This window comes from Manduca sexta, chromosome 7, assembly GCF_014839805.1.
Source record: "Manduca sexta isolate Smith_Timp_Sample1 chromosome 7, JHU_Msex_v1.0, whole genome shotgun sequence".
NCBI classification, from domain to species: domain Eukaryota; kingdom Metazoa; phylum Arthropoda; class Insecta; order Lepidoptera; family Sphingidae; genus Manduca; species Manduca sexta.
In genome coordinates, this window is record NC_051121.1 from 5,068,309 (window position 1) to 5,095,222 (window position 26,914).

The window sequence follows — 26,914 nt, forward strand, 5'->3', positions numbered from 1 at the left end:
TTGTACTTAATTCGTTATTCATGGACCAACTTTCGCGGAATGTTTAATTTGGATAACAATGCCTCATTAGAGGAGCGAACTCTCCAGCTAACTCCACTGAAATCACGACGTTTTCGTGTTTAGCTTCAAGTTTTGTGTTGAACTTGATATAAGACCGTATTAGGAATTGTTAGCAATATAAGGTTGAAAAGATTGTAGAAAAATATTTTGAACCAAATAGAGTATTTGAAGCATTAATGATTATATTTTTTTTTTGTCAGATAATAAGAAAACACATACAAATAAATTGAAATCCAATATACTTTGGGTGATCATAGTAAAAGTATATTTACGTAAAAAAGAAGTTCGGAATCACATTTTAAACGTTGGTTGATTAGATAATGTGCCAAAAACATTAATCAAAAACATCACTAATTGTAATTTTATCGTCCAGTTCAATAATTCCATTGACGGCAACGTTGCCTTCTATTTGGTCCGATAGTTCCAACAATAGATCAGATTCAGCCTAGCCTGTACGTAGATTACAATCGAGATGGTACGTGACACCGTAGCCTTTAGATTTGTGACGAATGCCAATTATTTGTGCAAATATTTGTGAAACCGATTCGACAGTTACGGCGTGGTTACCTACTAAATCCCTATACAATGTAATCAACCATGTGAGTACGATCTTAAGAAAGTTGATACCGTTTTAGTATTAATTTCAATTCGATTGTGCTTTAACATAAAATTCAATATATTATTAAAATCGATTACTCGAAAAATATTATCTACATTATCGAAACATTTATATGATTTTAAGTTACTAACGTGCCTCAAGATTTTGCTTTTATCGACAACCATATGTTAAAACTAAAGCCCTTTTTAGGGGCATAGTTATCAGTTAACGCATAATTAAAATTATAACGTTATGTCTTAAAATACTCGAGATATGATTCCTTTAATCTAAATTCACATTAAAGATCGTCGATACTTTTTGGGTTTACAACTATAACTATACTAGCTTCCAAGTAGTCTTTATATAGCAAGTATCTATCATTTTATATTCCTTAGCCCGTCCTAAAGAAAAACGCGAAATATTATTTACCAAAAATATTCATTATTTTTAGATTTAGATAACCAAAATTCGAAACACCCACTTCTTGCGTAGATTGGACTTCAAAACCAGCAACTCTCAACTTACCCATCAAGATTGTATCAATCGATTAAAAATCTACATCAACTTCAATCGGCAAAATGTTGCCTCCCTGAACCCAATTTGTCTTCTGATTCTCGGTCCATTTGACGTTAACTCGATTAACGTCTGTAGTTAAGTTAACTTTATGCAACACACGGCACACTGTCCAATACTTGCCAGGTTGTTGTTGATTAACGTTCTGTAACCTCCCAGTTTTCTGGCATTTGCAATGATGTCTGTTAATGCCAGTTTCCAAACAAATGATTAATCTATTTTCTATCCTTCAAGATCCTAGCAGATCGATGGAAATATCAAAAATATTGGTATATCATATTTACTAACTTCTAAGTGTTCATAAGCGTGATAGCCTAGTTGGGTATGGAAAGAACTGTCAAGTGGAATGTCCGCAGGTTTAAACCCCAAGGGCACACAGCGCTGACTTTTTTAAAATGATGTGTGTATACTTTGTGAATTATCGCTTGCTTTAACGGTGAAGGAAAACATGGTGAGGAAACCTGCATACCTGAGAAGTTCTCTATAGCAATTCTCAAGTTGTGTGAAGTCTACCAATCCACGCTGGGCTAGCGTGGTGGACTAAGGAATAATCCCTCTCAATAGTAGAGGAGGCCCATGGCCAGCAGTGGGACAGTATGGAATACAGAACTGATATTATTAAATGTTTATAGACGATAAAGATTATTATCCAATTGCCTTCATCATTGATCAGAAAGCAAATTAAAATAATACAAGTCAAGAATCAAAACAAATCTATAATACTTTAATAAAATAAATAAATAAATAACGACGTCAATACAGTTTTCAGACGAAACCGATCCGAGGCAAATCTTTCTGGCGCCTATTTCAATTCCTTGCTCAAACACAGTTAAGGGACAAACAAACGGAACGTCTATTTACATTCCCTAACAAATCTGAGTTAACGAGCTCATTTTGATGGGGATTTTATTGCCCACAGCAATAGTCCTTCGCACGGTTCAGTTTCGAGTGATTTATAAATTGTTTAAGGAGGTTTATGAGGACTTGTCCTGAGTAATGAAGGACAAGAGGTCGTATTATCTTGAATTGTGGATGTACCTTGTATAAAACCTATAGAGGATAAAGTATGTGCAATAAGTAAAATTAATTATATGTAAACTTGATATTATGGGTAAATGTATAGGTGTTAAGTGTGATGCGATTAACTAATTTACCTATACATATTATTAAACAAAGTCCCCTTTTCTGCCTGTCTGTATGTTATCGATTTACTCAAAATCTACTGAACGGATTTTTGTGAAATTAGGTTTGGAGATAGTTTAAGACCCTGGGAAGGTTTAAGGCTTTTTATCTCGGGAAAATATATAACAGGATTTTATCCCGGAAAACTACTTCACGCGGGCGAAGCCGCCAGCAAAAATTAGTAGAGTATAAACTATGAGTGCGTAAGATGAATGATATACCTAATTTGATATTAAGGTTAAATGAACAGTTTTTAAGTGTGATGCGATTAACTAATTCCATATTGAATAGTATACAGTTTGTGTTGAATGACAAATTATACCTTCGGTGGTGATATGAAAGAACCAAAATTTTCTTCGAAAGACGTTATGATGTAACAAAATCTAGATACATTTTGGTCCTAAATCTTTTAGAGGTTAATGAGACACCCTAACTCCTATGAAACAAGTTATACATTGCTAAACATAATAGGGTACCGGACTCATTTTTGTTCTTTACTATTATCAAATATTTACATAATATAAATTATAACACGGAAGGAATTATTAAAATCCGGTAAAAAATCAACAAGTTATAAGTCTTTGAATTTCGGTGGAAGGGGTAACTAACAAGAAACAGAAAAGAGATGAAATATCAACATGTGACGTCATCGGGAATTACGACGCGTTCGAGAAAAAGAGATGAAGCGATATCCCCACATCGCGCCCACTTCTGCACATTACAATATTTTAAATATGAATTACTCGCTCATTTTTTAACCAATTGTTATGCAGTTTTCGCAGGAGTGCTTCTTTTTCGTATTATTAACCATTACATATAGAATAATGTACAAAATCAAGCATAGGCCGGTCCCCTATTATATGTCAGGATTTTTTATAATATACAGAAAGGACCATCGCGTTAGTTTTCTAGTTAGAAACAGTATGACATAACGACAAAGTTTGACATAGTTTCGAGTCAATACAAAACTATTGCCGACGCTATTGGCTTTTCATCGATATTTACTCATAGTGCATTCCGTGAAACTGTATTTCTTATTGTATGTGCCCGGAAAAGTGACCTCACTGTACCTTATGATAAGTGGAGTGGGGTCCATTAGAGTGTCGATTGACGAGAGATGATTACCCCTAGGCAGTCGACATAATCATGCCGGCCGGTTGGAACCGGATATACACAGGCCCCGGAACGCGACACACTTACGTGAACTATCGCGCTATCATCAGCGAATTATTAATATTTTAGTTTAGTAAATACACTACGCGTTTCCTTTTATCTTTTAGAAACTAGTTACGCATATTATTATTACTCTGCTCTTTTACCAAGAGAGGCGTAACTAGTACACCCACATTCGTTGTGTGTCGTCCCATGATATAATAGGGGGTTTTAAACAGAAATTCTCGTCTTATGTTGTAACCCGACAAAACTAATAGGTACTTATGTGTATAAATGTGGACTGCAAATCGTTCTAATGATAATTAGATTTAATATAAATTACAAAAAGGAAGCCAACCGCAATGGAGGGGTTATAGAGACCCTTCGCCTTTAAGCCTTAATACTAATATTATTTTTTTATATTAGGTCCTTACATATGAAATTAGCGTTTAATATGGGAGGAATATAAAGTCGATATTTCATGTTTTCCATTGTGCGATATGAAAGACGCCAAAGAAAAAACAAATAAATGACTGTTTTCGAAACTCAAATGTACCAGTTAAATGCGTATTTGAATTTGGAATTCTTAAATCTTCAAAGAGGAGATATTTCAGATCATAGTGGCCAGTAGAACAAAACGCGAATTTCGTATGAAACGACTTAATACTAACACATTTTATCATTATTTACATTTTCTTTTTCTTTCCTGCCAGCCCGAGCTGGCTTCTTTTTTTACTTTATAGTCTTTCATGTCCATAAATTTCCTTTAGTTATATGAGCGACTTTATCTAAGTAATAATTAAATATTCTCATGTACCTTGCTTTATCATAAGTCCAACTATGTTCGCCTACGTGATGAATAAAGCATTTTTTTTTATATTGATCGCATTTGTCTCTCGTAATAAGCAAAGTAATTTCATGACAATCCGAAAGTATAGATGATAGCCACATTCCTTCTTCCAAATAATTCATTCCCATTTTCTCTGAGAATATTCCTCCATTATTTGTCCCAGTGAGTCATAACAGATAAATGTAAGGTCGGGCCATAAGAATAATTCTATGAGTCAGCACAAAGATAATGGTAATGTTTACGTGAAAAGTTGGCTTTAGACGCTGAAGTCGGATAAAAAGTACTAGAGTATTTTGTTTTATGGCAAAGTTACTACACCGCATAATTATAGTGAAGATTAAATGTTTTTAATTTAATACGTATCATAAAAACAAATAAACACTCATCATGCCATTTTCCTTGAACGGTTAGGCAGAAGCAACCAATGCTCTAATTTTTCGCTAAACGTGGTGCGTCCCATGATGTGATAGGACGCTAGTCTATCGCCATATCGGGTACAAATTTCAGACAGACCTGATGCTGAGCAAAGAAACCCAATATCACTTTGCCCGACCCGGGGTTTGAACCTGGACCTCAGAGCGGTATCGTAGCTCACCCACAAGACAACCCCATCAAGTTAATCTTATTGTTTTTCTATAACTCCAAAATTCACACAAAGACTACAAAATAAACTTAACTAAATAATCTCCAACTTTATCGCTACGAAAATAAAACTTCTATTAACTCTTCTTCAAACGACATGCAACACACAGAACATCATTCCAATCTTTAATAAAGTCATCTAAAATGGCCGGCTATTGTAACAGCCAATCATGACAAATCCCTTGCTGTGCAAACGAAACTTAATAACCAATCCGAAAGACACACAAATAAACCAACACAAACTAAATCGGATCATTGACACGATCCAGGACAGCGTATTTACATTACCCCTGTCTAAACAAATTTGGTCTTAAATTCATTTATTGTCCAGCGACATTGCTCGGCAAATAGAGACTACCAAACATTTGAGGATTGTACTTAAAGGGAGATTGCTGAGCCCGCGTTGTTTATTTAAAAGATATAGTTTATTCCAAGGCTGCAGATATAACATGTTATATTAATAATATCAGCCCTGTATTATATACTGTCCCACTCTTGGGCACAGGCCTCCCCTACTCCTGAGAGGAAATAGGCCTTAGTCCACCACGCTGGCCTAGTGCGAGTTGGTAGATCTCACATAGGCTCGAAAATTCCTAATAGAGAATTTCTCAGGTATGCAGGTTTCCTCCCGATGTTTTCCTTCACCGTTAAAGCAAGCGATAATTCACTAAGAATACACACATAATTTTTAGAAAAATTAGAGGTGTGTGCCCTTGGGATTTTAACCTGCGGACATTCGTCTTGGCAGTCCGTTCCACACCCAACTAGGCTATCGCCGCATGCGAATTATATAGAATAGAAGAAATTATATAGATAGAATTATATTGCACGCGCATTATTAAGACAAGAATGTTGTTTTTATACACTGTAAAGCTTAAGGACACCAAAGGACTCAACGCGACAGCCGAGAGCCCGAGGCGTTTGTTTGTTTAAATTTGGATCACGTTGTGTGACGGCAGATGGCACAGAGTTGTGAACTCCGACTTGTTCCAGTTGAAACTTAGAGGATTGCGATGTGGGTCTCTGTTTATTCACAAAGTGGTATATTTAGCAGAATTAAATTAAATTTAAGCGGCGATAGCCTAGTTAGTTGTGGATCGGTCTGCCGAGACGAATGTCCGCAGGTTCAAATCCCAAGGGCACACACCTTTGATTTTTCTAAAAAAATTATGTGTGTATTCTTTGTGAATTATCGCTTGCTTTAACGGTGAAGGAAAACATCGTGAGGAACCTGCATACCTGAGAAGTTCTCTATAGGAATTTCGAGGGTGTGTGAAGTCTACCAATCCGCACTAGGCCAGCGTGGTAGACTAAGGCCTAATCCCTCTCAGTAGTAGAGGAGGCCCGTGCTCAGCAGTGGGCAAGTATATAATACAGGGCTGATATTATTATTATTATTATAAATTAAATTTTAGTATTTTTGTTTGTCCGGTTTATTGCACCAATTATAATTTACATATACAATTAGATTTACAGTGAATACGCCCTTTTAACTCTTTTAATAAAATAAAATACTAATCGTGTATAATGTAGTCTAATATATAAATCTAAAGAGTTTGTTTGTTTGTTTGAACACGTTAATATCAAAAACTAATAAACAGATTTTCATGATTTTTCAACAACGGAAACCTACATTACTCTTATGTGTTATAGATTACTTTTTATTCCGAATATAAATATTTATCCCAAAAAACTTTTTCACGCGAACGGATTACCTGATACATAATTATAAATCCATCATTAATTTATCGGTGACATATTAACTTCTAAATTTAAATGTAGCACACTACAGAAATACCTACCTACTAAGTCTTGGCTTCTGTAAATCATTCCACTGACTGCCCAAACACCCGTCCAGGTCACCAAGCTATCTAGGTTTTGGCTAGCTCCGTTCCAGTGGCCTTAAAATACTGCAGCTTCAAAACTGGGTCATACTGAGAGCGTTTCATCTGATGTCCCAAGTTACTTTAAACTTAACAACAATAGGTGGCATGATAGACCAACTTCCTTTGCCTGTCTCTATTTTTGTAAAGAAATTTTAACGATAAAAATACAAAGTAATTTCAGAATTAAATTTAACGAAGCGATTTTGTTATTTTTCGATTGTTTGGATACGTTGAGAGGGGACGACGTTCTATTTGTAATTTAACATTGTTTTTCGTAAGTCCTGATATTCTGGCTTAGGTTGATATCTGACAAAATTAAGCACCTGTACTCAAATAGATAGGTAAAGATACAAGGAGGTGCATTTTTAATTGCTTTGAATGAGGAGACGAGCTTGCCATTCGCCTGATGGTAAGCGATACGACCACCCATAAACAGTAAAAACACCATCCGACACCTTGAATTACAAAGTATTGATTGGTATTCCAGTGGTTACACTGGCTACAATATTCTTCAATCAGGAGCACAATAGTGTCTACACACTGCTGTTTGGCGGCGGTAATAGACATTGAGGTGGTACCTACCCAGTTGGACTGTCACATATAAAAGACCTAACGGTAAAGATAGGTTCGCCGGACATTTCCCATTAATATTGTGATATGACGACATATAAATACAGAAATACTAAGCATGAGTCTCGGCCGTTACGTACATATACTGTCACTAAAAATCTTCACTTCGCAAGTAAAATTAAATTTGTACGACTAGTAAATCCGGACTAAGTGATTAATTGGATAACTCCAAGCGTACGTACATATCGATGTTGTTTTCTTAATCCCTGTGTCACGGCTGTGATTGGATGCGTCATATCTGGCACTGACTATGGGATTAACGTCAAGTTATAAATATAGATTCACAGATATGGTATTAAACATGCGCTCGGATTTTGTCGCATTCATTTCGCTGACATTGACACGTAACGTTTTGTAATTGTTATTTTCATATGTAGTTATTTTCACACACACTCAGTTATGGATATAGATTAGATATACCAAAGGGGTAGGCAAAGTCGCAACTTTTGCACCTACTATCCTTCCGTATTCTGTCCAACATTGATAGGGGCCGAGTCATCGCTATATCGGGCACAAATTCCAGACTCCGGGCTGATACTAAATAGAAAACACAATATAACTTTGCCCGACCCGGGGATCGAACCCGGGACGTCAGCACTGCAGTCCTACCGTAATACAACTACGCCACCAAGGCAGTAATTTTCAGTAGTTAATTTAATAAGTAGTTTAATTTATACTAATCTTTCTGGTTGCCGAATCCACAGGTTTTAAGCAGTCCGCATGCTCTTATTTATAGTTATAAATAATAAGGGTTTCAAATTTTACATTAAATTAATAACTGTATACCAACAATGTTATAAGCCCCTAAATTATGAAATATTAGTCTTAAAATGTAATTCTTCGCTTCTTGTTTAATTACAAAACAATTCCAATAATATTTAATTGTACATCCTAAAAATATCTAGCAATACTTTGAAAACTTTCTAGCATACATACTATTAGCATACGGCGCACTAAATAAAAATAAATGATACGATACCAATTTCCTTATATCATTCAGTCTCGCAGTGACAAAATCTTCGACTCTTTTCTGTAAAAAATATAAATTCATTAAAATTAAACTATTTTTCGGATTATATCGCAGTTTATATATTTTAATTTTCTCATGAAGTTTTGAATACTTTGCAGCCTTCATGGCTACGGGGGAAGTCCCCACTCGTGACTGTGATAAAATCCGAAAAATAGTTTAATTTTAATGTCTAACATTCGCGTAAACATAAGAAATACAAATTAACCTATCAACTGCATAACATCTAAATCTATATTGAAGCTAAACCAATGCTTGTGCTGTTAGAAAATCAGTACCGGGGTATAACAACACTAAAATTTTTGCCCAACGTCTAATCTGTGTTAAAACCTGCCATAATGGCTTTCGTAAGTATATCGCGTTCCGGGATCAGCCTGTTCCAACAGGCCGGCATGATTGTGTCGACTGACGAGAGGTAATCATTTCTCGTCAGTCGACATTCTATTGGACCTCACTCTACTTACCATCAGGTGCAGTGAGATCACTTTGCTGAGTCCATTTAAAAAAAATACTTTGAAGTACTCCTACATATAACATATTGATTAAACTACAAAGAACTTAGATCTCACAACTAGACTCGAGACAATCATGCACGAATCCCACACGCAATATTTTATGTAAAGTTTTGCTCGCAAATCCTTTATGACAGGTCCGTTGGGATGGAAAGTTTGTAGTTTATTTTAATTTATTCTCAATAGAGCTCCTAGATTTAGTTTAATAAGGAGTATTTATTTAGATAAATAAATCTATATTCTAGTTAAGAATGTCGACGCTCTTATCAAGAATAAAAATAACTACCTTCCGTGCAAAAAATCATAAAAATTCGTTTAGTTGTTCTACCGAAGAATCTAAATGATAATTAGACACTCATTCGTATTTGTAATAAATTTACACTAACTGATTCAACTTGTAACGAGTCCTGGATTTGTAAATAGGCCGTTTAGGCCGCAGCCTATGGGCGGCAGCATCTTAGCGGCGGCAGATTTCAGAGCACGCTCGCTCGATTTAATTAATCATTCGTTTATTTAACTTTATTGCCTTCCATAGTACAAACAAATGCAAAATTATTAACTATTTAAGAAACCTACATACATAAACCTTCCTACATGGGGCGTCGGAAATAGTGGCCTACACTCATAAAAAAATATTAATCCGGCACTGTAACCATATGGTCTTCAGAAACAATCAATGAATTGAAGCCATGAATTCCTAGTATCTATGCATAAGCTGTAATTAACCACGCCATGGTTATCTTTATGATACAAATAAATGCTAAAAACCTTCAAAACGACTACAAAGTCATTAATATTGAAAGAATATAAAATTGCGTACAAATTACAATAAGTCAGCTTGACGCCATTCATTGCGTTGAGTCCACAAGAGGGAGACAAGAGATTAGCTTGGATTATTTTTTTCCTGCAGATCACATTTTCCTGTTAAATGTAGCGAAATATTGTGTTGACAATATCCAGTTACCATTACGTTATTTTGAACGTTCCGGAAATATGTTTATTTATAACAATACTCTTTTATATAAATACTAGCTTTAGCCCGCGGCTCCACGCATGGGAAAGTTTTTCAGGTATAAAAGTCCAGTTTTATATTTTACCATTTTCAAAACTGGTTTAGTAGTAGAAATAAAGCTTTTTTACGGATTTTATGTCGATTATTCATATTATTATTTCTCCCGACGTTTCGAAGACTGCAGCCTTCGTAGTCACGGGGCAGACTGAGGTGTTGGTCTACCGAAAAGTTTAGTACCTAGTTCTTGTGATTAACGTATTCAAACCAACTCTTCAGCTTTATATAACTGTATAGATAAATAAAACAACTCGAGATTTGTTCGACTCGAGACTAAAACCGAGACCAGATTTCCAGTCTACCCACAACACCACTAGACCTAGATAATAATGAAATTGTTTTCATCTTGCAGTTTTCAACTCGTGACACTGATTAGCAATTATTTATGCGTGTACAATCCTTTCAGTTGGCGGAACTAAACCAGTTTGACGTGAAAAACATGAATATTTTCCTCTCAACACGATGTATTCCACATTTTTTTAAGTATCCCGTTTGGGTGTTAACGGCGAATACATTTTATGAACTTTTGTGTATAGCTAGATAAATGAGAATGAAATGCAAATTGTACACTCGTTAATTTTATAGTGTTTCCGTTTTTTTTAATATATTATTTTACATGTTATAGACTTTTTTAAAAATAAATAATTTTATTTTAAAATGTACATTATGACTGTAAATAAAGGCTTTATTATTATTATTATAGACTTTTAATTATATTATGTGAGTTATTTCCGTAAATATGCAAGAAATATATACCATAATAAATTTTCAGGTAAAAATACTATATTTTGCAACGAAAAAAGCAGGTATTTTAACGAAATATTTTAACATTCGGTTTTTTCGTATCTAAATATCGGTCTTTAATTTCCTTCTTGTCATATTGCCCATGTCAATCTTAATGAAATACTCGCCATAAACGTCAAATTTGCTTGAAAAATGTAATGTAATAGTTCTTCTCGTATCCGTCTTTAGATTATTCTTTACTAGAGATATAGGTTAACCATCATTATGTCAAACATAATTTTAAACAGTATACAAATAACATCAAACATTGTATACATAGATCTTGTAGAGACTAGTCGGAATTTCCGTGCTTTTCGGCGTTTTCGCAATGCCTATTGTAATCAAATCTAACAGCTCATGTGATAGGACCCTTTCGTTTAATTTTCAACCGTGGTTCTTTACAACTGGCTTATCTAATTGTAAACGTCTTTACTTGAGGTTAAAATGCTTCCTCAGTTCATTATTTTGTCTCCTATATTTGAGGTTAAAATGCCTTTTTAATTCATTATTTTGTCTCCCGCTTTGCTTTGAAGCGAGTAGACAATTAATATTTCTAACTCTACCCTATCTTTCTATTTGATTAATTTGCGGGATTAAGACAAATTAGTGTAGCCAAAGACTCGTGAAGCTTCACTGCTAAGTGTCATATAATGCGTGCCACTGATCCAGGCTTACAGGAGTTGTAGTGGTGAGTATGAGATCGGGGCAGTCTCTAATGATATAGAATATCAAAAGCCAGCAAAAATTATATCATACAGACTTATAAACAATAAAGCCCTTCCATTAAAAATCAGTCTCAACCGAACACAGAAATTTAAATTAATAAAATCCATTTTAAATCCTTTGAAGACGGCAAAAAAGATTTCCATCACCCTCAGTGTTATTTTAAAAGTCCTTTTTAAGGAAAACGCGTTTTTCCTTTATCCTTTAATCAACTAAGCCTTTGAACTGTGCCGTTTTGATAACAGACGACTTTGGGCCTTGTGCATTAATTAACGGAACAAGCTGCAGTTGCTTTGTTTCGAATACACGTTAATTATTCAGTCGAGTTATTCCGTGGTATTAAAAAGTCATTTGGTATTAAATAATTTGGACCTGACTTTAATAATATAAATTTATTAGATATGTTTATATTTATTTATTTACTAGGTATTGCTTCCAGCGCGATACACGTGTAAAGCCTTTCCCGCTACAAATAAAAACATTATAAGATATTCATAACGCCACATGTAGAATGACAGCGCTATAAATGAAAATGAAAAGCATCCATTATTTATTATTTTATCGAGAAAAAAATACCCAATGTCTTAATCCACGACATGGTCTATCCCTAAACTAATTTTTTTCCAACTCCGTTCAGCCTTTTCTGCGTTTACTTCTAACAAACATCCAAACACTTTAAAAAAATTACAATTTATAATATTAGTAAAATTGAAATGAAAGTTTATAGCACTTGTCCAAATCTATTGTAGAATTTAATCATTGAAAAAAACATAGTTGTAAAGAACCATAGATAAAAAAAGAAGGAAAGGGTCCTATCACATGTGCTGTTAGATTTGATTCCAATAATAGGCATGGCATAAACGCACGGAATTTTCGTCTAGTCTCTACAAGGTCTATTTAGTATATAACCCTGGATGGTATTTGACTACTGTATAACATGATTTTGCATTCATCACTCCTAAGGCAACTCCAATATACGTGATGAGCAGATTGGAATTTCCTTTCTTAAAGTAAAGAGTTTAAATTTTGAGAGGTTTTGGTTTCTAACCAATGATAAAAGAAGTATAGAGGATGGGTAATATGGTCACGTGACATGCGGCACATTTCATGAACAAAATGGTGCCGACTCCGCCCCTTACAATAGTGATATGCTAGTACCGAAAATTTTGTATCGACATCGAAGAATTAAGAGAGACAAACAAGCCCCAAAAAGATCAAATACGAAAGGGGTTAGGAACTACCATAATATAAATATAACAAACCATAATGTAAACAAACACACTGAAACTGATTTATAAGTAACAATTGTTAAACAAAGCAGTACCTGTTGTGACAAACATCCAGTTGTGTTTGATATATATTTGTATGTTGCACTATTCCTTGCTAAAAATTTAAGTTACAGATTAAGATATTTATTTAATACATGATAAATGGAATAAGATAGCGTAGCCAGCAATTATTTGGTTGGTTTTATTTTATTTTATTATTATGCTCTTTGATCGAGAAACATAACTATGGTTCAGCAAACTAAAATCAATGACCGTAAAAATGGTGGTTAAGATAATCAATTATAATAATTATTTGCAATAACAACAATATGATTATGTATCTATTTCCGTGCATGCAAAGGTTGCTCGAAACATAAGACCGCCAATTGTAAAAATATATCTTACATTTCATCTTTATGTTGTTTCTTTTATGTTTATCTATTCTTTTATGTAACAATTCTAATTTTATTCATAGCAATATATTAAAGTAATATTACTATTAGGTGAAGTATAATAATCATTACTATTTTACTTATCGGGAATATTGTTGGAAAACAGTTATCTTTACTCGCGTTAATTAAACGTGTGGTTTATGCATATCTTCTCAAAATGTAAAGAAATATGTATTTGGTGTAGGATTCCAATCACGTCGCTCAATATTCTCAATTCATTTTGCCTTGGTTTTTAAATTTTTTGGTTATCTTAAAAAATATTCTAATTTCACTTAGTTTGTCGTTCTGAATAATACAATATTGATGTGTGCTCTAACATTCTTTCAAAGACAAAAACCGTAACTGATAAACGGGCGTCTGTTAAAATATCGATATCAATAATTTCTAAACAAATCCACCCACCCATCCCTAAGCTCGTGTGTAAACAAACATAATGATTTTAATGTGTATAAATCACGCCTAAAAGGGTCCAAAGCTTAACAAACCAGATCCACATATCATTTTTAATTGATAAAAACACATCCAAAAGTAATTATACAAAGATATTTGCTAATTTTCGGTAAAAACAGTTACTAACCTATGAAAATATATTTCGGGGTCTTTCTTGCGTGAATTCGATTTGCATCCTTTCACACAACACTGAGTCATTTTCGAAACTTAACAAATACACTAATAAACACACTGAACAATTGAGAATATGATTATATTACTTTAAATTCAATATTTATGAAGATTTGTTTACATCGTCTGACACTACATGTACTTGCCGACTGGCCAGCATAAAATGGCGTTTCTGCCGCAAGGCGGTCCCAGTGTGTTGAAGTAAACGAAATAGTGCCATATGCGAAGAAAGCAATTATTTTTGTCTTTTTTTTGTTGCGTTCCAAATAAGCTTTGAGTAAAAGAGATAGACATATATATTGACAATTCTGCGTCGATTTCCCTAACATAAATATAACTTATTCATATAGCTAACTTTTGAGGCCTGTCCTCTTTATATTTAGTCATTGTTTCTAACCAACATCCGTAGATACTGTGTTAAGTGTCACATTACTAGGTATACATAGATTTAAAAATAGAATAAAATAAGCCATGATATTATTTAAAACCTTACCGCGATTAAAATACGAATCAACTTACCTCGGCAAGTGCTGTCGAACCAGGCATCTTCAAGCAAAACATGAACGGTGTGTTGACACGCTTGAGGATCTCGCGAAAGTCCAGCGGCACTCCTCTTGGACGCAGGAGTCTGAAGTACGTGCCCAGCGAAGACCCGTGTGTTGCCAAGTGGGTTCCGAAGAGGCGCATGAATCCAGCTCCTGCGGAATAAATAGATGTTAATGTCCTGCTTTAATTGTGGTGATAGCCTAGTTGATTGTGGAACAGACTGCCGAGACGAATGTCCGCAGGTTCAAATCCCAAGGGCACACACCTCTGACTTTTCTAAAAATGATGTGTGTATTATTTGTGAATTATCGCTTGCTTTAACGCTGAAGGAAAACATCATGAGAAAACCCGCATACCTGAAAAATTCTCTATAGGAATTTTCGAGGGTGTGTGAAGTCTACCAATCCGCACTGGGCCACCGTGATGGACTAAGGCCTAATCCCTCTCAGTAGTAGAGGAGGCCCGTGCCCAACAGTGGGACAGTATATAATACAGGGCCAATATTATTATCTATACTTTATTATATAAAGCTGAAGAGTTTGTTTGTTTGTTTGTTTGTTTGTATGTTTGAACGCGCTAATCTCAGGAACTACTGGTCCAAACCGAAAAATTCTTTTTGCGTTGGATAGCCCTTTGTTCGTGGAGTGCTATAGGCTATATATCATCACGCTATACCCAATAGGAGCGGAGCAGTAATGGCTAATCTCAGAAACTACCGGTCCAAACTGAAAAATTATTTTTGCGTTGGATAGCTCTTTGTTCGTGGAGTGCTATAGGCTATATATCATCACGCTATACCCAATAGGAGCGGAGCAGTAACGGCTAATCTCAGGAACTACCGGTCCAAACTGAAAAAATCTTTTTGCGTTGGATAGCCCTTTGTTCGTCGAGTGCTATAGGCTATATATCATCACGTTATATTCAATAGGAGCGGAGCAGTAATGGCTAATCTCAGGAACTACCGATTCGAAGTGAAAAATTATTTTTGTTTTGAATACTCCTTTGTTTGTGGAGTGCTCAAAGTCATATATCATCACGCTATGACCAATAGGAGCGGAGCAGTAATGGCTAATCTCAGGAACTACCGGTTTCAACTGAAAAATTCGTTTTGTGTTGGATAGCCCATTGTTCCTGGAGTGCTATAGACTATATATCATCACGCTATGACCAATAGGAGCGCAGCAGTAATGAAACATGTTGCAAAAACGGAGAAAATTATTAGTTTTGAGAGCTTCCGTTGCCTGCGCTGCGTAAACGGTTAAAGTTATGCAACAATCATGTATGACGGGATTGTTCCACTTAAAAAGTTCTAAAAAATATATTATAAAACAAAGTCCCCCGCTGCATCTGTCTGTACGTGTTAAACTCAAAAACTACCCAACGTATTAAGATGAAATTTGGTATGGAGACAGTTTGAGACCCTGGGAAGAACATAGGCTCCCGGGAAACTACTACTTTTATAACGGAAAACTTTAGCCTGAAAAACTTTATAACGCGAGCGGAGCCGCGGGCAAAAGCTAGTATTATTATAATGTCCTGCTGGCGATTTCGGAACTTTCGAATGGTAATCCTACAAAATTTTTTCAGTATGTCAGATGTCTATGTAGTCATTGCTTTTATGTGATTATTTATTCATTGGACTAGCAGCCGTGCATTTGAACTGAGAAAAGTGAGCCTCGAGGTGAGATTCGAATGTCAAGTGATTGAAATTTACATGAGATTAACGATTCGAAAAATTGTTTCTGCTCGACACCGCTATAGGCTCACAACGTATACCATAATCATAACTTATGTTAAATTATAATCTCGCTCCATCAATACCGACGTTTCGATTATAAAACTATTGTTTGTTAGCACCGCATTATAAAATAGGATAAAATTAAATCGTATGCACCATAAACAAGACGATGCTTATAATAAAAATGGACGTCAATAAAAAACAAATTGCACGTCTGACGTCAACTGATACATATGAATATTAAAACTTTCATTTCAACGGCGCGCCTCTGTGGGTGGGGCTACTTTATTGTATTTTTAATGCATAAAACCAGATAGGTTTCTCGTATATGTGAGTACATGTAGGATTTAGTTGCTTAGGTTAAAAAAAATTGGTTCGAATTCGAGTAGATTTAAGAATTACGAAGAAAATCTGTCAAATGGCCGCTTTTCATACCCAATTTCTTTTTGTCTTCCATAAGTATCAGTAGCTTGGCTATATAATAATTCTGGTACCTAATATGTTTCGTAGGTAGTAGTTGCATAATATCTTTCTATAATGTTATATTTTTTGAAAAACGCTTTTCATGAAAAAATTCTTAAGTCTATTTTAAAGATATGTAATAAAATAATAATTAAATATTGCAACGATAGGTTGATATTAAACTTAACTTCCTATTGCATTCTTAACCAAATAACATAAAGCTTAAATTGATAGCTCTAGAAGCGTGAAATTTTGCAACCGAGCTCGTTCCAACGAAATATAATTTAAGCGCATAGGTATCCCGATTTTATTCTCGTAAGAAATTAATTAAATTATTGATTAATTAATCTGATCTAGTACGTAAAATCAGTCCGAAATGAATGTAAATACAGATAATTGCTAAATCGCTGGCTCAGTACAAGGCCCTATGTTAATTTTTACTTATTGCAAAAACGAGATTAAACATTTTCACGTTAGTAAAAATTAGATAAGACAATATTTCACAATATCTCTTTTAATTTTAAATATTCACTGAAACTCATGAGATATATATGTATACTAGCTGACCCGGCGAACTTCGTACCGCCTAACAGTCAATGAGTGTCGTGTTACCTTTTAGCTGAACTAATTTAGGCTTTGATGAACGTAATACAATGATACAAAATAATAGAAATATAAAAGTATTTTATTATGATGAATGAAGAACGATGATGATGGGCTTGAATCTGTGAAGTCAAAGCCATAGTTATAGTTAGATTTACAAACACTTTTATTTTCAAATAATAACATGTCATTTTTATTTTAGAAACAAATACAGAAATCTAAAAAACTACATTCCAGATTTTTTTTACAATCATAGAAAATAAAGTTTTTAACGTAAATTACCTTAAATGTCGGATTATATCCGTGTTCTTCGATAATTTCCGCCCCAAATGAAATCATTTGAAAACAGACTTTGTATTTTTGAGTGTTCGCTAGAAAATGTCGTGATTCTAGTGTTTCGCCATAAAGCAGGGAACACAATGGCTCTGGTGGCGGGACCAATAATGGCAATTTCACTTTACCACTAAGGCAGCACAAACCAGGCGTTTCACCAGCAAACTTCAATGCGCCACAATGCTGGCAAACAACGTCCATTGGACCAATGCAAACTAAACGATGCAAGCTGTAGTCGATGGTGCAATCATATAGAAACGCTGCTCGATTCAAATCAATACTTGAACCATTTCTTCTTGCACTTTGAAGATTATTCCTCTGTTCATCTGAACGATAAGCTCGATTTCTCGTTTCTAACCTAGCCGTTTCACGGGCTGCCTCTCTTTGCTCTTGTGTTTGAGAAGCACGAATTAAGGACCTTCTTTGCTCCATACTAACGCGGCACTCTTCTCGTGCAATTTCTCGTTCTTCATCAGATAATTGACTCGCGATATTCCGTTGCCTAATTGCATTACGGCTCCGCTGGGAAAGATTAGATCTTCTAGGACGCGGCATTGTTTTTAATAGTAATACTGAATATGCATTCGCACAAAACCACATAAAATCACCAAATATAATAACCAAGGAGAATTATAAATAATAACAGTGCCTGAACTTTCGAGACATAGACAATAGCTTATCAAGAAAAATCATAGACAACCTATAAAAAGACATTTACACTTTTGTTAACCTGTAGAATAAATACTTGCCCACTGCTGAGCACGAGCACTGAGTAGAATAAATATTAGGTATTATTTCATTGTTATTATTCCGAGCTATTTTAGATTTTTCTCGATTTGTCTATACACTTCTATTCGAGATGGAAATAAATTTCTGAACGCACACATGAATAGTTGTTACAGTATTTGACAGGATTGGACAACATGTTTGACATGTACTAAACAAAAATGAGCAATTATTGAAATGATTAAGTATTATTACACATATCGAGTTTTCATTGTTTTTAAGATGTATTCTGCTATTCGGGGCGGAGACAAATCCAACGAATCAATAACCATGAAAATTGGTTCAGCAGATCTCGAGTTATAAGTGTTGTAACAAACCCGTCTTTGTTTTATATATATAGACTAGCTTTTGCCCGCGGCTCCGCCCGCGTTATAAAGTTTTTCAGGCTAAAGTTTTCCGTTATAAAAGTAGTAGTTTCCCGGGAGCCTATGTTCTTCCCAGGGTCTCAAACTGTCTCCATACCAAATTTCATCTTAATACGTTGGGTAGTTTTTGAGTTTAACACGTTCAGACAGACAGATGCAGCGGGGGACTTTGTTTTATAATATATTTTTTAGAACTTTTTAAGTGGAACAATCCTGTCATACATCATTGTTGCATAACTTTAACCGTTTACGCAGCGCAGGCAACGGAAACTCAAAACTAATAATTTTCCCCGTTTTTGCGACATGTTTCATTACTGCTCCGCTCCTATTGGTCATAGCGTGATGATATATAGCCTATAGCACTCCAGGAACAAAGGGCTATCTAACACAAAAAGATTTTTTTTAGTTCAAACCGGTAGTTCCTGAGATTAGCCATTACTGCTCCGCTCCTATTGGTCATAGCGTGATGATATATAGCTTATAGCGGTCCACAAATAAAGGGCTATCCAACACAAAGCGAATTTTTCAGTTGAAACCGGTAGTTCCTGAGATTAGCCATTACTGTTCCGCTCCTATTGGTCATAGCGTGATGATATATGACTTTGAGCACTCCACAAACAAAGGACTATTCAACACAAAAAGATTTTTTCAGTTTGAACCGGTAGTTCCTGAGATTAGCCATTACTGCTCCGCTCCTATTGGGTATAGCGTGATGATATATAGCCTATAGCACTCCACGAACAAAGGGCTATCCAACGCAAAAAGATTTTTTCAGTTTGGACCGGTAGTTCCTGAGATTAGCCATTACTGCTCCGCTCCTATTGGGTATAGCGTGATGATATATAGCCTATAGCACTCCACGAACAAAGGGCTATCCAACGCAAAAAGAATTTTTCAGTTTGGACCGGTATTTCCTGAGATTAGCCATTACTGCTCCGCTCCTATTGAGTATAGCGTGATGATATATAGCCTATAGCACTACACGAACAAAGGGCTATCCAACGCAAAAATAATTTTTCAGTTTGGACCAGTAGTTCCTGAGATTAGCGCGTTCAAACAAACAAACAAATAAACAAACAAACAAACAAACAAACAAACTCTTCAGCTTTATATAATAGTATAGATATAATTTGCACATATATAACATAGAACCTTGTAATAGTGAGCCAGCGAAATCTATGAATCACAAAGTGCTCTTTGTGGCACGTCTTGACAGCAATGTATATACTTTGCCCTGACCATACATAATTCTCTTACAATATCCAGCCAATTCCCAAATTAAGTTTGATTAAACGATGCCCGTTGACCTCGGGTTTTCTGCGTTATCATCACAACGATCATTAATAATAAAGTATTATTCAGGTCAAGCCGAAACTCTAATGAACCTTCCAAAATGGCGGATGAAAGATGTAAGTTATTGATGGGCTAGTTTTAAATTTTTCGATGAATTGTTTATGACGCTTTGTTTTTCACCGTCCAGTTCTTATTATTTATACAGGAGAGTTATTATTCTGTATGTAGACTGCATGTCTGTTATTTTTAAGCTTTGTAATTTACAGATATTATAATATAATATGTGATTATATTATTATAATTAAATTTGGTATTCTGGTAATTATACTTGACTGATAAGGGGTGTTCATCTCTAGTGAACTGACATTCTATTGGGCCCCCTTCCACTTACTATCAGGTGTAGTGGGGTCACTGCGTGCGTGTATAAAAAAAACATACGGTGATCGCTGTCCGGGCGACCGTCTTCCGGTTGGCAAAAACGACTACACGTGATAAGTCCAGTTTAGTTAAAATATAACTTAAGGCGATACCTCAAGGTCCATTTTCATACATTGTGTTTCGTTTTTCTTTCAACTGCGAGAACTAATCACTAACTAGACGTGAATTTAAATTCTTTACTTGCCAATACTTGTTTAGTTACCCAGATTAAAGGTGAAACAAAATGTATGAAAATGGACCTTGAGGTATCGCCTTAAGGAAACGAGGGAGAGTTCTCGTTGACGGTCGCTAGAATTATGCCATATGTCTTACTAGGCATGTTTGTCCCTTGGGTAAACCTGGACTGACTTGCCCCTTTTTAAATGTCCAAAAAACGCGTCTCGTAAATCGTTGTTTAATTTTTAGAGACCAATGCAGTCACGTATTAGTTTCTCAACCAATTACATTAAAACGGCACGGAGTCGTATCATATTTTTTTGCCACATCATAAACATAATGGAACCCGATTCGCCCAAAAACAGTACGAGGTTTTTACTAAATTTACCGTGGTCGCTACCCAATCGGATACCACGATATATTCATTATTTCAAACCCTTCATCGGCCGATGTGCAACCACACGTCAGCTTTATCCGTCCACGTATTTCGCTTAAACGCACTCAACTGTAAATTGTTAGGTTAACAAAATCAAACGGATTGCTATAATGTAACAGTGATGTATGCAAATGGACGTAAAAAGTTGAACGAAGCCATTTATTTTGTCGCGTTTCACCAAATGGTGGGACATTCGTAACGTTTGAAAAAATTGGCCGCAATATATTCCCGTTACGTGTTATGAATTCATTCCTATTTTGCGATTCTAATTACTGGTAAGAACAATTAGTAAATGTTGACTTTTGATTGAAAAATTATTTACGCTGTCCCAAAGAATAATTCATGCAACGAAATGCTGAATATGCTTTCCAAATTACCCTCGCGCATGAAATCATTAATGTTATTTAAATTCACCTGGGTATCTAGAAAAACATTTTAATCTGACAATATTAAATATATTGTTGATAGGAAATATATTGTCATTTGTCAGACGTAGTATACATTTTATTACTTACTAGCTGACCCAACAGACCTTGTCCTGTCTTAGCTATGTATGCACGCGCGCATTCTGTCAATCGCTGACAGTTATTTCAAACCACTAACATTTATGTAAAATTAATATTGTCGTTTTCTTAAATTTTCTATTTTTACGCGCAATTTTTGAATGTTTTCTTTCATAAGAACCTTCTCCTGACAAAAACAAACACGAACGAAACGATATAACAAACGAGTTTAATAAAAATATATATTATAATTTGCTATATTTTATTTATTCACCGTACGTAGGTTTACAGCACTTAGGATAGCTTTTGACAGCGGCTCGGCCGGCGTGATAAAGTTTTCCGGTATTATAGTCCCGCTGTACATTTTCCCGGGATAAAATCGAACCTATATTTTAAATAAGACTGTTAGCAATACATCGGCGAAAACTACATTCAATTCTATACAGCAGATTTTGAATGAAGTGCGTACAAATATACAGACAGACAGAATAAAATTAAAAACTGTTTTTTGACTTCTATTGCTCTTATAAAGACTCACATAGGTTTTTCTTAAATATGTATAAAAAAATATACTGTTGTTAAAATTTTATTATACATAAAGATAACTATTCCTGACAAAGTACAACAATGTAAAGTCTCATCCTGAGTATCCGCCTCCAGTCTCTACGGGCTAATCTAGATAAAAGCTTAGAGCATTTGTACTCATTCTACTGATAGCCTCAGCATTGTTTATGATGGAACAATTAATGTTTAATATATTACTATTGTTCATAAATAAACATTGTGACATTTCATTTCAGTTATTTATTATCTCCATACACTCTTCGTCCTTTCAAATGCGTGACGGTTGGAAGTCTATTCTTTTTTATGAGTTTGTCCACCCCTTCTTAAGTGAATTAAATTTCAAACGCTATTGCAAATAATTTCATGTTTCATTAATTGTTAATACTTAGTACTAAATAATTAAGGGATGTTAACATTACCTAAATTCATTCGTGTATTGTGGCAAAATATTTCGGTTCAACAGTACATAATGATTTCTCATGTTTACGCGAATGTTAGACATTGAAATAAAACGATTATACGGATTTTATTGCGGTCTTCTATATTATTATTTTCTCCCGACGTTTCGAAGACTTAGTAGCTTTCAAAGTCATGGGAGGAACTGAGTTGTACCGAAAAGTCAGTTACAATATCTAACCACATTTTCCAATTATACATTTTTTTATTATAATATAAAAACCGCAATAAATACCTTAACAGCTTCATAGTCACGAGAAGGACTGAGGTGTGAAAAGTCAGTTACAATATCTACCTACATTTTCCAATCATCAAATTTTTTATTATAATATAAAAAAAACGCAATAAATACCGTAAAATATTATTATTTCAACAAACAACTTTATAAGGTTTTAGTCCTTTTCATAACCAAAACACACCATAAACCTTCCAAAACATCCATCACTATCGAGCACCACATCAATAAAGGTCCGTGCAATCTGCAGATATGTAAATAACACATTTACATACCAACTCTTACATATTTACAATTCAAATCCAATCTCAATACATTTCAACCGTACCTACATAAACGTATGGTGTAAATAATGCAGGGTTGAAACTCCGCTGCCAAGATTTAGCCGTTGTAACTTTGTGTTGGGAATTCTGTTTTAAACGCATTCGAATAGAATGTGGATGTTCAACTTAAGATATAAGGTAAAACGGACAAAGTAATATACAAACATAGTTTTAAACGCATTCGAATAGAATGTGAATGTTCAACTGGATATAAATAAGGTAAAACGGACAAAGGGATAGACTGATATACAAACATAAATGAAAAGTTATTACAATAGTTTCGACCTTTAAAAGATTTTTTTTTTATACTGGCACGGCAAATTGATTCCAATTGTCCAATAGAATGTCGACTGACGAGAGATGATTACCCCTCGGCAGTCGACACAATTATGCCGGCCTGTTGGAACTGGATATACACAGGCTGAGAAACGTGACATACGTGAGCCACTATGACGGGTTTTAAAACTTTTTACGGTGGTCGCTATCCAGGCGGATATAAAGTAATCACCACCAAAAGTAAGATAGACTGTACATTAAAAGAAACATTTCTTTCTATGTAATGCACCGAGTATCTTATCTTTTTGTATGGCACTTTTGTTTAATGGCGCACTTTTTTTAAGTTAGTTTTTATTCTATTTTTGCAGGAACAGATATTTATATGTAATTCGATTCTCCAATATACATCTACATATATAAAAATAAATCCCCATTTCCCTTGGTCATGCCATCACGCGTGAGCGGCTGGACAGATTTTACTATATTTTTTGTTGTGTTTGTTATTGTCAGGATAAGGTTCTAATGAAAGAAAAAATTCAAAATATTGCGCGGAAAATTAGAAAATGTAAGAAAACTTAACGACAATATTAATTTTACATAACTGTCAGAGGTTTGAAATAACTGTCAGCGATCGACAGAATGCGCGCGTGTATACATAGTTAAGACAGGACAACGTCTGTCGGGTCAACTAGTAATATAATATTTCTGCAAGAACAGAATAAAAACGAACCTCAAAAAGGTGCCCCATTAAACAAAAGTGCCATACAAAACGACATAGACAGCTAGCGTGAATTTTATCGATGGTAAAAATTTAAAACGAATTTCCTTAGCGTCTAACCGTCATTAAATTGAATGGTTGTAGGACACCCAAAGGTCTAAGAAAATGGAACGCGGCTCGTAAAACCTTCGATAATCACCATTCGACATTAGCTGTGAATTTAATGACCTTATTTCAACATCATTAAGGATCTTTGAAGGTGGGTTGAGACAAAGAGTATTTTTACCGAATTCAGAGTAGCGAGAATTTATCTCATCTGGCAACGAAAGGTTCTTTATTTCAAAGAAATTAATCGAAGATAAGGAAGGTATCATTTATGAAGTCTCAATTTTGAGTTCTATTAAAAGCATCCATTGATTGAAGAGCTTTAACTGCAAATATATTTCATTACTTGGATTAAGTATTATTTTCTTTTTTTATTGCTTTGAATAACGAGACGAGAATGCCGTTCGCCTGATGGTAAGCGATACGACCATCTATAAACAGTAGAATCACCATCCAACAACTTGAATTACAAAGTATAGTTTGGTATTCAACTGCGCTCGCCATCCTAAGACATGAGTTTTTGAGTCTTACTATGTCCAGTAGTTACACTAACTGCATTTAAAGTTATGTACTAGAAACGGCATTTTTCCTGCTTGCGGCTCATCACTTATGATGTAACTTATATTATAGCAGTCCAAAATGTAACCGCAGCTTAGTTTGGATGATACTAGAAAAAACTTTATGTCCATTAATTTTGTATTTGAAAAAAATAAATGCACATTAGAATATCTACAAAGAGTAAGTAAAAAAAAATAAATTCTTTACTAACAATTTTATGTATAAACTAACTTACTTAATATTGTATACAATTTTTTTTTTATTGTGATCGGAGGACACAATAGTCGATAATATTAAAAGTTTAGATAAGGTCTATACCGTATAATAAAATGCATCTTAACAAGAAATATTTTTAGCCTGCAAGCTTGTTTCTTCGCTAAAAAATGTAGGTTTACTAAATAATTATGGTTTACCGTTAAGTGAGTCATAAATTTTACGATACCGTTTCTGGAAAGAGGTGTTAAGCCAAATGAGGGTGTAAAAAAAAACAGATTGGATGTAAGTTTTACTTCGCACGCCGTTTCAGGATTCATAAAAATAACAATTTCGTCGTCGCACGCATTCTAGAAAATTCTAACACAAATTCTTTAGCCAAAGCTATGAGTTATCTTAATAAATTCGTGTTAATTTCTTCAATAGTTTTTGATCTGGTGAATCAATTTTATATTTCTCATTATAAATATATCTATATTATGTTATATACATTATGTACGAAAGAGTATGAGTATTTTTTTAGGTTTTGTATTTATAATTCATTGTCATGGTTTACATCAGTTCATAAATTTTATTACTATGGACTCTAATGTCAAATAAGAACAGTTATTTGAATAATTTGACATCTTCACGACGCAAAGCACAAAACATTCGGTAAAGTTAAAAAAGATCTCAGTCTTATTTGTTATTCTGAAACCAGCTCTCTTCTCAATTCCAGCGTTTCTAGGTCAAACGGGAATAGCTCCTGAGACTTACTAAATCTGGAATTCTATTCAGACACAAGTTACCAAGTAAATTGAATGTCAAATATATCTTTCATTTATTTATTTCATAGCTTTATTGTACACCATATACCAAACACTGTGCTTAATATTAAAACAATGTAGGCTGAAAGGAGGTACAATTGGCGGTCTTATCGCTCGAGGAAATCTCTTACAGTCAACCATTGGATGGAATAAGAGAGAATGATGGAAAGGGTAGTCTAGAGCGTACATATTAGCTAATATTACAGATATATATAAAGAACTAGCTGACCCGACAGACGTTGTCCCGTCTTAACTATGAATTTGCAGCGCGCATTCTGTCAATCGCTGAAATTAACTTTTCTAACGTTCCGCTCAGCTTTCTTAATTTTTTTTTCATAAGATCCTTCTCCTGACAATAACAAACACAACAAAAAAAAAATAGTGAAATTCGTCCAGCCGTTCACGCGTGATGGCGTGACAAAGGTAAATAGGGATTCATTTTTATATATATAGATATAGCACAATATTTACAGACCATACACTGACAATAGTATAATATATTACATACATACTCGTACATACATAAACAAATGATGAAATTATCTGGTATAAAATATTAAATTAACATATCAATATTTTAGAATTCGATGGTAATATTTTATACATTACCTATGACATAAGAATGTACAAAAATGACAACTCCTAGTTTCCGAATTATTACAATATCCTCGCCCTTTGATTCAAGATCGCAGTCCAAGTATAAGTTTACTCGAGTCCAAACTTCTTGGCTAGCCAGTACCTAATTTTGTCGTAACGAATTTTGATCATTTCATAAGTTTTCACGCATATTATGATCCGCATTAATAAGTATTATTTAAAAGAATATTTGAATTATCAAGGACGATATAAACTCATTATAAGAAAAGCCAAAAGGAATACAGTAAAGCATCAAAAGAATATTATCTGATGTAGCATAAAAAACATCCGGAATCAGAGGTAATGAATATGGAATGATTGATAGACGCGAATGGGA

At 34.5% G+C, this 26,914-nt stretch overlaps 1 protein-coding gene across 2 annotated transcripts in view; it reads right to left on the reverse strand.

The window, feature by feature from the left end:
• The window catches only part of LOC115441412 (head-specific guanylate cyclase), a 110,693-nt gene that overhangs the window by 16,945 nt on the left and 66,834 nt on the right, over window positions 1-26,914 (reverse strand). Inside the window, exons 8-9 of one of the 2 annotated variants that reach the window (XM_037436292.1) lie at window positions 14,548-14,726; window positions 8,553-8,603 (exon numbers count right to left, since the gene is read on the reverse strand). In XM_037436292.1, the coding sequence (XP_037292189.1) occupies window positions 8,553-8,603; window positions 14,548-14,726 (230 nt within the window). The remainder of the gene's footprint in view (window positions 1-8,552; window positions 8,604-14,547; window positions 14,727-26,914) is intronic. The other variant, XM_037436293.1, reaches the window with a different exon arrangement.